This window comes from Phlebotomus papatasi, chromosome 1 (assembly GCF_024763615.1).
Source record: "Phlebotomus papatasi isolate M1 chromosome 1, Ppap_2.1, whole genome shotgun sequence".
Lineage (NCBI taxonomy): Eukaryota > Metazoa > Arthropoda > Insecta > Diptera > Psychodidae > Phlebotomus > Phlebotomus papatasi.
In genome coordinates, this window is record NC_077222.1 from 105,348,815 (window position 1) to 105,363,820 (window position 15,006).

General features: G+C 38.5%; 1 protein-coding gene across 1 annotated transcript in view; it reads right to left on the minus strand.

The window, feature by feature from the left end:
* LOC129809836 (uncharacterized) overlaps nt 1–14,840 on the minus strand; it is a 53,324-nt gene extending 38,484 nt beyond the window's left edge. Inside the window, exons 1-4 of the mRNA XM_055859963.1 lie at nt 14,765–14,840; nt 13,261–13,485; nt 7,221–7,643; nt 784–7,155 (exon numbers count right to left, since the gene is read on the minus strand). Of these exons, the coding sequence (XP_055715938.1) occupies nt 784–7,155; nt 7,221–7,643; nt 13,261–13,485; nt 14,765–14,840 (7,096 nt within the window). The remainder of the gene's footprint in view (nt 1–783; nt 7,156–7,220; nt 7,644–13,260; nt 13,486–14,764) is intronic.
* Between the last annotated feature and the right edge of the window lie 166 nt (nt 14,841–15,006).

Below are 15,006 nucleotides of genomic sequence, written 5' to 3' on the forward strand. Positions count from 1 at the left end.
TATTAATTAGTGAAAATTTTGTAATATTTAGACTTTTCAAAAAGGTATTCACCAGATTTATCGCTTCCAGATTGAAATTCCCATGGAATCAAACCAAAGGGTGGCTTTTAGTGTCATGAAAACATCTCTTAGACAAGTTCCGAAAAATTCGCATTAAAACGTTTTATTCCTTGTACAACCCGGTTAAATCAAGTAGATTAGAGAGTTCCTATTAAACACTGATACGCAACTTTTAGTGTCCGGTGCAAAATTTTCGTTGAAATTTGGTTTGCTCAATGATGACGTGAATCGTGTGCGAAGACAGAAACTTGATTGATCCTTCGCACAAATCGCAATTAAATTTTAATTTTCCCCTAGAAGAAAATTTGAGGATTTCCTGTAGTTTTCTGAGGTGGGATCATGAACCTTAATTTCTCACGAACAGCTATATTCCTCATTCGATCTTTAGAATAATTCCTTTAACTGCCTGACGGTACCACATCTCGGAAGCTTGTACTTGCCATCGTACTCTTTCGGCCATCACTCATAAATAACTACCCTGACTTCCCCACTCACGTCAAAAAATTGAATGAGTTGAAATAGTTTGCGAAATTGAAAGACTAGTAAAACACAAAAAAAGTTCTTATTCCCATTTTCTTATATATTTGATAATTAACTTCATATTAAGTTATTTATTCATTAATTTTCATATTACGTGTTAGTCCAAGTTTATTCTTCAAAAAACATTATGTGATAGAAAAAAATGGGTTTCCCAAAAAGTTTAGTGTTTTATCGCTGAAATACCAGGCCGTTTCTGGGTTTTCTTCTTGCTGGGTAAAGGTAAGGGCACTCTTGGAGCACATACGCCGCCTACAAGGCATGCATTATTGTCACAGTGACAACGCCATGAAGTTGGTGATGTTGTGTCCGCAGCACAGTCGTCAGGGTTCACCGAGCAATCATCCTCGCAAGCCTTACCTTCCCGGAATGAGGCAAATGGTCCACAGGGACACAGACTAATTCCAAGTTCGACTCTAATACAAATTCCTAAGAGTCTTAAGAATCCAGATTTACAGTAGCATCCATCTGTACAGGGTAGTTCCAAACATAGGTCAATATCCAACAAACCACATTCGTCTTCGCAACCCCTTCCACATCTGTATTCTTCATCAGGACCACAAGGGGAACAATTATCCTCTTGTACACACATTCCATTGACTCTCTTATAGCCATTCCTGCAGTAACATCCCTTGCAACAGCTCTCCAATTCACATTCCGGGGCTACCGTACACTCCTCCTCGCAGGTCTTTCCATCTTTGTAGATTTCATTATCACCAGTACATGGACAATCTTCTTCGAGAACGCAGTCACCCGCGGCATTCCTTCTGTATCCTGGTGCACAATAACATCCAAGTTCTGTAGCCACATCTGCGCAAGTTGCACAATTTACATCACAAGACTCTGCACAATCACTAGATACCCTGTAGACTTCGTTCGCACCATCGCAAGTACAACGCTCTACCCCTTGACAGGTTCCATCAACAAGTTTGAACCCTTCCATGCAGAAGCAATCCTTGTAGCATTCTTGAGTAGAACAGTTTGATGGTACCTCGCATTCGTATTCACAAGGCTTTCCGAATTTGTATTGAGAATTTGCTGGACATGGACAATTGGACTGTTCGACACATTCTTCATTAACAGGATCCCACTTGAAACCATCGTTACAGAAGCAACCGTAATAAGTCGGATCATTCTCACATTCTGTAGTTGGTTCACAACTATCGAGGCAAGGATTCAACACTTGGTAACTTTGATTAGGAACAGTGCAGGTACAAAACTCTAGCTCTTGACAGGTTCCGTCAACCATTCTATATCCATCATTACAGAAGCAATCCTTGTAGCATTCTTGAGTAGAACAGTCTGACGGTACTTCGCATTCGTATTCGCATGGCTTTCCGAATTTGTATTGAGAATTATCTGGACATGGACAACTTGTCTGGTTGAAACACTGTTCAGTAACAGGGTCCCACTTGAAACCATCGTTACAGAAGCAACCGTAATAAGTCGGATCATTCTCACATTCTGTAGTTGGTGCACAACTATCAAGGCAAGGATTCAACACTTGGTAACTTTGATTAGGAACAGTGCAGGTGCAACTCTCTAGCTCTTGACAGGTTCCGTCAACCATTCTATATCCATCATTACAGAAGCAATCCTTGTAGCATTCTTGAGTAGAACAGTCTGACGGTACTTCGCATTCGTATTCGCATGGCTTTCCGAATTTGTATTGAGAATTATCTGGACATGGACAACTTGTCTGGTTGAAACACTGTTCAGTAACAGGGTCCCACTTGAAACCATCGTTACAGAAGCAACCGTAATAAGTCGGATCATTCTCACATTCTGTAGTTGGTGCACAACTATCAAGGCAAGGATTCAACACTTGGTAACTCTGATTAGGAACAGTGCAGGTACAACTCTCTAGCTCTTGACAGGTTCCGTCAACCATTCTATATCCATCATTACAGAAGCAATCCTTGTAGCATTCTTGAGTAGAACAGTCTGACGGTACTTCGCATTCGTATTCGCATGGCTTTCCGAATTTGTATTGAGAATTATCTGGACATGGACAACTTGTCTGGTTGAAACACTGTTCAGTAACAGGGTCCCACTTGAAACCATCGTTACAGAAGCAACCGTAATAAGTCGGATCATTCTCACATTCTGTAGTTGGTGCACAACTATCGAGGCAAGGATTCAACACTTGGTAACTTTGATTAGGAACAGTGCAGGTACAACGGTCTAGCTCTTGACAGGTTCCGTCAACCATTCTATATCCATCATTACAGAAGCAATCCTTGTAGCATTCTTGAGTAGAACAGTCTGACGGTACTTCGCATTCGTATTCGCATGGCTTTCCGAATTTGTATTGAGAATTATCTGGACATGGACAACTTGTCTGGTTGAAACACTGTTCAGTAACAGGGTCCCACTTGAAACCATCGTTACAGAAGCAACCGTAATAAGTCGGATCATTCTCACATTCTGTAGTTGGTGCACAACTATCAAGGCAAGGATTCAACACTTGGTAACTCTGATTAGGAACAGTGCAGGTACAACTCTCTAGCTCTTGACAGGTTCCGTCAACCATTCTATATCCATCATTACAGAAGCAATCCTTGTAGCATTCTTGAGTAGAACAGTCTGACGGTACTTCGCATTCGTATTCGCATGGCTTTCCGAATTTGTATTGAGAATTATCTGGACATGGACAACTTGTCTGGTTGAAACACTGTTCAGTAACAGGGTCCCACTTGAAACCATCGTTACAGAAGCAACCGTAATAAGTCGGATCATTCTCACATTCTGTAGTTGGTGCACAACTATCGAGGCAAGGATTCAACACTTGGTAACTTTGATTAGGAACAGTGCAGGTACAACGGTCTAGCTCTTGACAGGTTCCGTCAACCATTCTATATCCATCATTACAGAAGCAATCCTTGTAGCATTCTTGAGTAGAACAGTCTGACGGTACTTCGCATTCGTATTCGCATGGCTTTCCGAATTTGTATTGAGAATTCGCTGGACATGGACAACTTGTCTGGTTGAAACACTGTTCAGTAACAGGGTCCCACTTGAAACCATCGTTACAGAAGCAACCGTAATAAGTCGGATCATTCTCACATTCTGTAGTTGGTGCACAACTATCCAGGCAGGGGTTTAGCACTTGGTAACTCTGATTAGGAACAGTGCAGGTACATCTATCTAGCTCTTGACAGGTTCCGTCAACCATTCTATATCCATCATTACAGAAGCAATCCTTGTAGCATTCTTGAGTAGAACAGTCTGACGGTACTTCGCATTCGTATTCGCATGGCTTTCCGAATTTGTATTGAGAATTATCTGGACATGGACAACTTGTCTGGTTGAAACACTGTTCAGTAACAGGGTCCCACTTGAAACCATCGTTACAGAAGCAACCGTAATAAGTCGGATCATTCTCACATTCTGTAGTTGGTGCACAACTATCGAGGCAAGGATTCAACACTTGGTAACTTTGATTAGGAACAGTGCAGGTACAACGGTCTAGCTCTTGACAGGTTCCGTCAACCATTCTATATCCATCATTACAGAAGCAATCCTTGTAGCATTCTTGAGTAGAACAGTCTGACGGTACTTCGCATTCGTATTCGCATGGCTTTCCGAATTTGTATTGAGAATTCGCTGGACATGGACAACTTGTCTGGTTGAAACACTGTTCAGTAACAGGGTCCCACTTGAAACCATCGTTACAGAAGCAACCGTAATAAGTCGGATCATTCTCACATTCTGTAGTTGGTGCACAACTATCCAGGCAGGGGTTTAGCACTTGGTAACTCTGATTAGGAACAGTGCAGGTACATCTATCTAGCTCTTGACAGGTTCCATCAACAAGCTTATATCCATCCTTACAATAACAAGCCCTATAGCACTCTTGATCAGAGCAATCGCCTGGTGGTTCACATTCGTATTCACATGGTTTTCCGTGTTTGTATTCCGCATTTCTGTCAGGACAGGGGCATGCACTATCTTTTACACATACCCCTAAAATTCTCTTGTAGCCATCCTTACATTTGCATCTGTTTACAGTATTCTGACCATCGCAAACGACTGTATTTCCTTCGCAACTTTCTAGACACTCATTGGTAAACCCGAATTCCTCGTTATCTGGGCATGGACATTTGTCATCTGGAGCGCATTTACCATCAATTCTCTTGTAGTTTCGAATACAGTAACATCCGAAAGATGATGGTTCAGACCTGCAATCATCCCAAGTTTTACTACAGTCTTCGTTGCATTCGTTATTATTTTGATACGCTTCATTATCTCCACATTTGCAATTACTTCCAGAGACACATTTTCCATTGACTCTTACATAGCCATCATCACAGAAGCATCCTTTGTAGCATAGCTCTTGTGAACAATCAAGGTTTCCGGTGACGCACTTTTCATTGCATTTACTGCTATACTTGTACTTTTCATTTGCTTTGCATGGACAGTGTGAATCAGACACACATTTACCTTTGTTGTCTCTTCTGAATCCTGGTGCACAGTAACAGCCAGCGTGTACTGGTAAATCTACACATGTGTCGGGGTTACCTTCGCATTTTTCAAGGCACTGATTTGAATAAGAGTATTCCTCATTCTCATTGCACACGCAATTATCAAATGGTTGGCAGGTACCGTTGACTCTTACGTATCCATCTTTGCAGAAGCATCCTTTGAAAGTTTCACCTTGTGGACAGCTATCATAGTTTGGTTGACAATTTTCACGACATCTGTCTCCGTATTTGTATTCCTCATTTTTCGAGCAAGGACATAAGTGATCTCTTACGCATATACCCAGTATCCTTTTGTAACCTTCCTTACACTTGCATCTGTTTTCTGTGCTCAAACCTTTGCAAGATTCCGGATTTCCTGCACAACTTTCTAGGCATTCATTTGTAAAACCAAATTCTTCATTTCTTGGACAAGGACATATGTCATCTGGAACACATTTTCCAGTAATTCTCTTGTAATTTCGGACACAATAGCATCCGTAAGAAGTCGGTTCACCTCTGCAGTCGTCCCATGTTTTCGTACAATCTTCGGAACATTCATTGGAGTTGACGTATTCTTCATTTTCTCCGCATCCGCAATTGCTGCCTGGTACACACTTCCCATCGAGCCTGACATATCCTTCGTTGCAGAAGCATCCCTTGTAGCATAGTTCTTGTGAGCAGTCTGTCGAACCAAAACTACATTTTTCTTCGCATTCACTACCGTATTTGTATGACTCATTTTCATTGCATTTGCAGAGAGTATCCCGAACACATACTCCAAGAATTCTTTTATAACCATGCTTACACTGGCACCTTTTATAAATAGGTTCTAGCACACAATCTTCAACAGTTTTAGTGCAGTCCTCAAAGCATTCGTTTCCGTTAGCATATTCCTCATTCCTCCCACAGGAACATTCACTGTCGGGGACACATAAACCATTGACTCGCCTGTAACCGTCTTGGCAAAAACAGTCTTTGTAGCATTCCGAATCCTTACAGTCACTTGGACCACTACTGCATTCCTCTTCACAATGACTTCCGTAGACATATTCCTCGTTCTTTGGACAAGGGCAGTTGGTATCGGGAACACAAACACCGTTTACCCTCTTGAAGTTGTCCTTGCAGAAACAGTCGAAGTAATGCTTATCACTTGAACAGGAGCTATCAGATGCTCCACAACCCTCGCTACATTTACTTCCATACTTGTACTCTTCGTTGCTGGGACACTGACATTGAGAAGGTGGTTGACATACTCCGTTAACCCTCTTGTAATTTCCTACGCAGTGACATCGATTGCTGCACTTCTTCTTCCAACAGTCAACTGAGCTTGCTCCACAATCTTCATCACAATCCGTTCCGCACTTGTATTCCTCGTATTTGGGACATTCGCAATCTTCTTCAGGTACACAGCGACCTCTAACTCGTTTGTAACCTTTGTCACAGAAACATCCCTCTTTGCATCCCTCATATACACAGTCCTCTTTTGACTTGGTGCAGTCTTCAAAACAGGATTTACCACAAACCGTATACACTTCATTCTGACCGGAACATTCAGGGGGAGGACAGTTTGAAACAGGAACACAAACTCCTGCTACTCTTTTGTAACCATTGATGCAGAAACAACCTTGGTCGCAAGCGTAGTTGTTGCAGGATCCTTCGGAACCGTTACAATCTTCATTGCATCGTTTACCGCAATGGGTGTATTCCTCATTTGGTGGGCACTTCTTTACACATTTATCTTGTGGAAGGCATTTTCCATTGACCCTTGCGTATCCGTGTTGACAGAAGCATCCTGCCTCGCACTGTTCATACTTGCACTCCTTCTTGTCTACATAACACTTCTCCTTGCATCGATATCCACATTCGCGGTATTCTTCATGACTTCCACATTCAGGTTCCTTGGGGCACTCACTCTTCCGGACACAAAGTCCAGTTGTGGGATGTCTAGCATAGCCTTTACGACAGTAGCAACCTGTTGGACAATTATTAGGGTATTTCCGACTTTCACAATCACGGTCCACGCCATCGCAAGTCTCCTGACACTCCGGCGCCTGACCGCAACCTAACCAAACTTCGTTTTTGGGACAATAGGGATCTGAAAGTGTTAAATTTAAGATAAATATTCTGTAATGCTCTAATTGATAAAAATGATAAAATTACTTGGGCAATTCTTTTGTGGAACACATGGTCCTCCTGCACCGTCCCTGGCGTATCCTGGTTTGCAGAAGCATCCACTTGTGCATTTGACATGAGATCTGGGACAGTCTTTGCCCAAATTGGAACATTCAACTTGGCAAGCAGGTCCACATTGGAGAAATTCTTCATTCGCTTGACATGCTTTTACTGACTCTTCGGTAGTTGGATCTGGTTTTTGTGGAACGTATTCAAATAAGGGGCAACTCTTGACATGAACACACTGATTGGTATCCGGATGACGAGCATAACCATGTTTGCAGTAGCAACCTTGAGGACAGAGTCCAGATGTCGGTTTTTCGCAGGCCCTTCCGTAATTTTCACATGTTGTTTGGCATAGTGGGGCTTCGCCACAGAAGAGGTACTCTTCGTGCTTTGGACAAGATGGCCCTGAAAATTTTGAAGCTTAGAGTGTTTTCAGAACACTTAACCTAAGATAGTTCGTCTCATAATGAAACACCATTCATAATTGCTTTAGTATAATAGAGGTCGTTGTGACTAAAAAGACTTAATGTCCTATACCCAGCGACCAGCGAATGCTAACGATGCTTACCGATTTCAATTCAGCTGAAAACATCTATTTTCAACTGATTTCTGCTAGACCTATAACGACACTCGCAAGATATTGCTATTTCTGTATGTTTGGTTAGCACCTCTTGTTCGAGAACTGCTAACCAGTCAGCATATTTTTGCTGATCGGCTCAGCACAAATAAGCTCAAATCGCTGCTTTTTTTCAACTGATCTGCGCTCGATGGAATTATTCGATGAAATTTCATACGAAAACGTTTCCTTCCAACGATTTTAAAGCCTAATTAGAGGAAGGGCTCATAAGTTTGTACAGGGTTCTTATAATAATAATGCTGGCACAACATTCCATGAAGAAACAAGGCCTTCCCGCAAGGGGATTTCTAGACATGTATTATTATTTTTTCTTGTACGGGATGAGGTTGTCAGTCCCATGCCCGTGGAATCTAGTGCAGTGAAGCTCACTGAATGCAATCCGAACACCTTTAACGCCAGAAAAATTCCTGGTGACCTAAAGGGGATTCGAACCCGGGACACTTGCATCATAGAGCAAGTGCTCTACAGCTTGCCCCATTGAGTGCTCTCAAGAGTTCTTATAAGCATCAATATATTAAGTTTGAAGATTCATTCAATGCTAATCGATTTTTTTGTTACTCACTTTTTATAAGGGTTGTTTAGAATCTTGGCAATCTGTTAATTGACTTTGGTTTTACTGAAATCAGTCTTAATATTTTTAAAAATGAATTGATATGTAGAGGTGAATTTGACATTAATTTTGGACACCTTGGTTGCAAATTTGGACACTTTGCTTGTAATTTTGGAAGCTAATCTGCCTCAATGGGATACTCATTGTTCTATATTTCAGGAACCAATCTTACTAAGTCTTATTCTTGTTCGTGGAAGGGAACCGTAGAATGTCACAAAAAGCCCGAAAACTTTCCATATCATTCATTAAAGTGAGTTGACTTCGGTACTTAAAGTAAGCGCGGATTCGCGCACACCCTGGCCTTTCCGGGAGCATTTTAAGGCTTTTCTCACTGCATCCCTTTCGCAAAAATGATGCTCCTTTTTTTCTCCAGGCATTTATCCAACCTAGTCATCACAAAAGCTAAAACTTCACGAAATTTCGAGATAAGAAACACCTATCCAAAATAAGGAGTATCACCTCACTGGTGAATCTGTTAGAAAATTTCCCATTTTTCACACGAAAAATGTAATTCACAATGAAAATCTCACTTTTAGTCAAATGTACGAATCACCATTAACGTGAATCAACACAATTTTCAATGAATATGTAATAATAACACTCAAAAATATCGCAGAGAAATTAGTAATACTTCACCACAGCTTTACAAGACTGAAGTAAACACGAAGTTCTGTCGTATTTCTCGTAAGCAATTGCTTACACTGAATTTTCAATAGAGTAATTTCAACTCAAATCATATTCAAAGTTTAACGTATTTAGTGTTAAAATCTTCCAAAAAGAACAAGTATTTAGATAGAATTCATTATTTGACAAATATTGGAATAAACATCTATAATTTCAATCAATTTATTTTAAGTGTCCAAGTCTACCCTCAAAGTGTCCAGATTTAGAAACAGTCCTAAATTAAGAGCTCTTCCCTTAGTTGAAAATTAATTCTTTAATGCTTTGTACTGGACCCATTCGACCCCCCCAGAGTCGTATTCTGCAAAACGTTCCGTTTTCCACATTTCAAACTTTATTAGATTTAAGTTTAAATTCATTTCAATGATTAATTTCTTTCCAAACATAATTCGCTATATATAAAGGGAAAACTCTGTCTCTTTTTCTAGAGCTTCTGGCTGTAATGGAGAAGTCGACAACAACAGCGGTGACACGTAAGTAACCATTTGATTACTAATCCCGACAAATTGTTTATTTCGAATTGTTTATGGTCCATCCATATGAATAATGCTGCTTTGAAAATTTGTTTGAAGTCGACTTAAAGCTCGCGAATTGAAAATTGACAACACGTCAGCGCTCGCAGCGCCACTCACGGTGGAAAGTAGTGCCCTCACGCGGAGGAAAAGATTGTCAATGTCAGTGCATTAAACCTTAAAAGCTTTTCTTGTTTTTGTTAAAAAATAATCCAAAAATGTATACTTTCAAAGGTAAGTACACCAAATTTAATATTTAAATCATTGAAGTGTATTTATTTGTCATCCATTTTATTTATTATTTTATATATAAAGGCTGAAAACTACCAAAAATTCTTTTGTGATACTAGATGATGGAAGGAACGAAAGCGCAATAATAGTGTTGACTATTTCTTCTATGTCTTGTAAATATCTTATGTCAATGTCCTCTTTATATCATTATGATTTTTCTCCTCTCTATCTTATTCTTCTAATAAAATATCATTCTGTTAGACATTAATACCAGTTTTTCCACAACTCAAGACTTTAAAGATTTTTTTCGTTTTGGTGGAATAGTAAATGAGATTAATTTGGAATCTCTGCTTAATAAGAATGATTATGTTTTGGCTTTTGTCTATAAGTTCGTTAAAAAATCATGCTATCTGTAGTTACTATTGAATGACATTACTGAGAATTTCAGATTAATATAAACTTGTGCAATATAATATTGTTCTTTTCAGCTATAAATATGTGAACCACAGATAACAACCTTCAATATTGCAAATTCACTTTCCAGCTTTTTTTTCGAATTTTAATTTTTATAATTCTATCGAACTGTGTTTTTTTTTCTTTTTTAAAATGTTCTTTGCATGGCCACTGAAACGAATAAAATTGGCTCGACGCAATTCAAAAATGGAATTTTCACGAATTCCTACACTGAGTGAGAGAAATCCGAAAAAGTTAAAATAGCATTCAGGAAATGTTAATTTTACCCTGCATTATTTATCCGAAATCGGTGTAAATATTACCCTTTTAAGGTGTATTGGGAGTTAAATTTACCCTTTTTCATGTTAATTTTAATCTTAGAAAGGTGTAAAATTAACATTAAAAAATGTTGATATATTTTTACACCTAAAAATTAAAGTTTGAAGGAAAAAAAGCTAATTGCACCCTCTTTTTTTTCTCAGTGTAGTTACAAGCACTTCGATTTGCACGCATTACGAGGTCCCCCATAAAGAATCTTAGCTACCATTGTCATTTTTACTTTCAATATTTTGAGTACAACAAAAGAGAAGACAGTTTATTAAAATCGGTTAATGGACATTAGAGAAACAGTTCGGTCAATTTGGATGTTAGTAAGGGCCAGGGTACACTGATGTGAAGTTGGGACGGATGAAACCCATTTTTAGAAAAATCGCGATCTCAGACAAAAATTTCATCGAAATTGCTTCATAAACACGGAAAATATAGTCAAGTTGAGGCATTTTTGATTACAGCTCTGCTCACTGGGGCAAAAAGTTACAAAACGAATATTTTATTTTTTTGCAAGCTACTCGAGCGCTTCAAAAATTTGTAATTAGCGCAGTTTTATAGGAAATTTACCGCTCTACAATTTTTTCAAAGTAATTTTCCTCTATTTTGTAAGGAAATACGTTTATCGAGCCAATTTCTAAAAGGTAATTTTGTGACTATTCTCAAAAATGCTTTGGCAAATAGTACCAGACATTGGGTATTATCATATTTTGAATCGCTTCATTACAGGCGTCCGTAAATTTGAAAATATACCTAGAAAATATACCTTCATGGAAAATTTATTCATCTACACCTTTGTAAAACACTGTTTTCTCTGTGAGAAAAGTGAGAAAACGAGAAAAGCGCTTTTCAAGCTATTTTAGGAAAAAAAAAACGCACAAAAGACTGCAAATCGTTTGACCAATGCAAACAACAAGCGGCGAGACATCATAATGACGTTTCTTTTCGCCGTGAGACATCAGAAATTGCTTCGCTTTTTTGTTACTTTTTGCTCTATACCTTTTGTTACTTTTTACCCCAAGGAGCCATTTTTAATAAAAGGATTTCTGGAGAAAAGATCTGAAATTCAAAAATAGATAGCGGATTCGTATTCAAAAAATCCAAATTATTTAGAAAATATTCACCAGTGCATCAATTTAGGAAAATAAGTAGGTAGTAATTGTTATCTTCTGCAAGGAAAATATTTCAAGAATGGGGCTAAAAATTTCGGTATTTTTTATTTTCTAAATTCCTTGTTAGAATTCTAAGAAACTTACGATTTTGAAGAAGATCTATGGAGGCTATCTATAGAAAAAAATTTGAGCCGCTATTTTTTTTCACCTTGGAAGATATTGAATTTTGAATTTTTGGATTTGTGACTTTTTGCCCCAGTCTCCCCTACTATAAGGGCTGAGCATCTCTCCCACGATTTGACTCGCGCTTGCTGGAGGCAAAGGGAAATCTTCTGTGTTTTGGAAAATTATCATAACATTTTCCTCTTATATAATTTCATCCCTTTCAGGATTTTAAAAATTCGGGATTTTGGCTTTCGGGATTTTGGCATTTTCAGGATTTTGGAGTTCGAGATTTTGGCTGCCACCGGATCTGGCAAGGTCGCATTTCACCTCGGACTGCAAAAGCAGATATTATAAACAATCTCAGCAAAACCCTTTTTGTTTTTGGTCAGCAGATCCAGAAAGTTTACAGAGTTTTCAGAGCAGATAACAAATCTGCTTGAATTCTGAGATTAATGGCCTTGACAGACATGAGGATTAGCCGAGAAACGGCTTAGTGTAATTATATTAGAGAAAATGGTTAAAGTGCATTTCCATAATTTTCCACTAAGTCGTCTCTCGGCTTAAGTTGTAAGTGTGTCTAGGGCATTAGTCTCGGACAACCACCTCGGTTAATTCATAGCACCATTCTTCCATTATTCTAGCCATTTTTACTAAATTTTTCCTAATAAGAAGCAAAATTTGTTTTTCAGAATACCGACAGTAAAAAGCCAACATCTTTATGTATAACCATTTAGTACCCATTTATGGCTATGTAATACAACTTTGAAGTTGGAATACATTTTTTAAATTGTAATACATCTTTGAAGTTGGAAGTTGGAATACAACGTTGAAATCGTTGTATTGCAATTTCAAAGATGTAATACAATTTCTACGTTGCATTCCAAATTCCAACTTCAAATTTGTATTACATAGCTATAAATGAGCCCTTTTGGTTATACTTGTCTTTATATGGATTATTTAAAATCAGAGGTTGAAATCCATAAGTTTCTTTACAAAACCAAGTACAGTTGACAAGGTATTTAACTTCACAGAATGCTTGGACTACTAAATTACGTTCCTCCTCCCGATTCGTTAAGGTCCAAATAGACTTAGGCTGATACTTGATCATTAGGATCATCGATTAGAGATCCTTTCCATATTTTTCTCTATCTAATCCTTTTCTGCTAAATTTTGCAGGCTAAATATTCTCGAGGATTAGCCCGAATTTTGAACCCTTAGGTTTAGCCATTACGTAACTTATGCAAATATTTCACTGACAAATAATTATTTTTGGATGAACACTACAATTACTCACTGTCACACTTCTTCTGCGATACACACTTTCCCCCGGGATATTCTCTTACATATCCTGGCCGACAGTAACATCCAGGTCGACACGTTTTAACGTTGCAGGGCTTTCCGAGATTTGTGCAATCGAGTTCACAAGGAGGTCCACATTTGAGATATTCTTCGTGCAAAGAACAGCGATATCCTCCATGTTTCAATCCATCAAGATCAGTGATCGTTTCATTTTCCACTCCTAGAAAAGTTATTTTTTTTTTAATAATTTGCGCAACATGTTAGATTCAGAGATATTCCGCAAGTACTAACTTTTTACTTCATCTTCACTATCAATAGCAATAGTCGTCGAATCAATAGTTAATGCACTCACTGTTAAGAAACCACAAAATAATAACAGAAATTCTTTTCTAGCCATGATATTGATGAAGTCAAGATTGAGACTCGACTGATTTTTAGGCCTAAAAATTTCTCTTTATAAGTATCCGGTATATCTCCCACCATACATGAATATATTATGTTCTTTTTTTTCTTTCTTTTTATGTTCTTGAATATTTTGAGTGTGATTAACGATTTTCCCTTAAATTCTATCAAAAAACATTCCAGAAATCTGGTTTTCCGAGGTGTTTGACCCAAGAAAACAATATTTTATAAGGTTATTAATATTCCTCAATGTTCTAACCTATAGCGTTACTATGAAAATATATTTGCTGTGATCTGGCTTGGACTTTGGTGAAGCTTTCCATTGATCTCCAGAAATTAAATTTATTGACACAAAGCAAGTATCAATTTGTAGTAGGGGAAAGTGCCCAAGCATTGCACGGTTCCAATCTTCATAATGATTAAATTTTTATGCAATTTCCCCTATTCAGCAAGTAAGAGATAAGATAAGATAAGATTTTGCCAGGGGTCAGTTCTCCATTTCGGATATTCCGATGCATCCAGGCCACCAATTGGGCCCCTTATGCTTCCCCACTCCTATTCTATCTTATCCCCCGATACGGGTAGCCGCTCTATATCACAGCTCTGTGAGCAGTCAGTGCCGTTACTATGTCACAGCATCCCTTCTCGGTGTGTGTTTGGGATCAGTGACAGCGAATATTTGTATCGACTGAAGTACCGCATTCATGTCGAAACTCGATTTTGTACCAGCCTCTATTGTTTAGGCGGTTCACTTTTTTGTCAATATGCACCATTGACATTACTATTCATTCATTCACTGGACGAATTCAAAGCCGATATGGCATGAGAAATCTTTTTCTGCTGCTGCTCAGCTTTGAACTCCAGACCTCGCAGTCATAGAGCTACTACTCTATCCACTGACCCACTCGAGGCCCCTGGACCCACTGGCCTGACCCACTGGAGGCACGGTTCCAATCTTCATAATGATTAAATTTTTATGCAATTTCCCCTATTCAGCAAGTAAACTTTTGCACCATTTTTCACCTCTTTATATAATTTTTTCAATCTACTTTTTACGTCTGAAACACTTTGACTCTCAGTTAACACATAAAACTTACCTTTGCGAATCGTACAACTTCCGCAAATCGTCTTGATGTCAACAATCCGCCTATGAGTCTGGCTGTTAACGGGCATACACAACGATAATGACTTTAGGACTCGAACTGAATATCTTAATTTTACAGAAATTTAATAAATGCACATAATAATTTTAATTCAATTTATTTACTTATAACAATTTCAAAATATTTGTTAGTTCAAGTTTTCTCCTAAAGTAAAGTTATGTGTAGAAATGATAGCT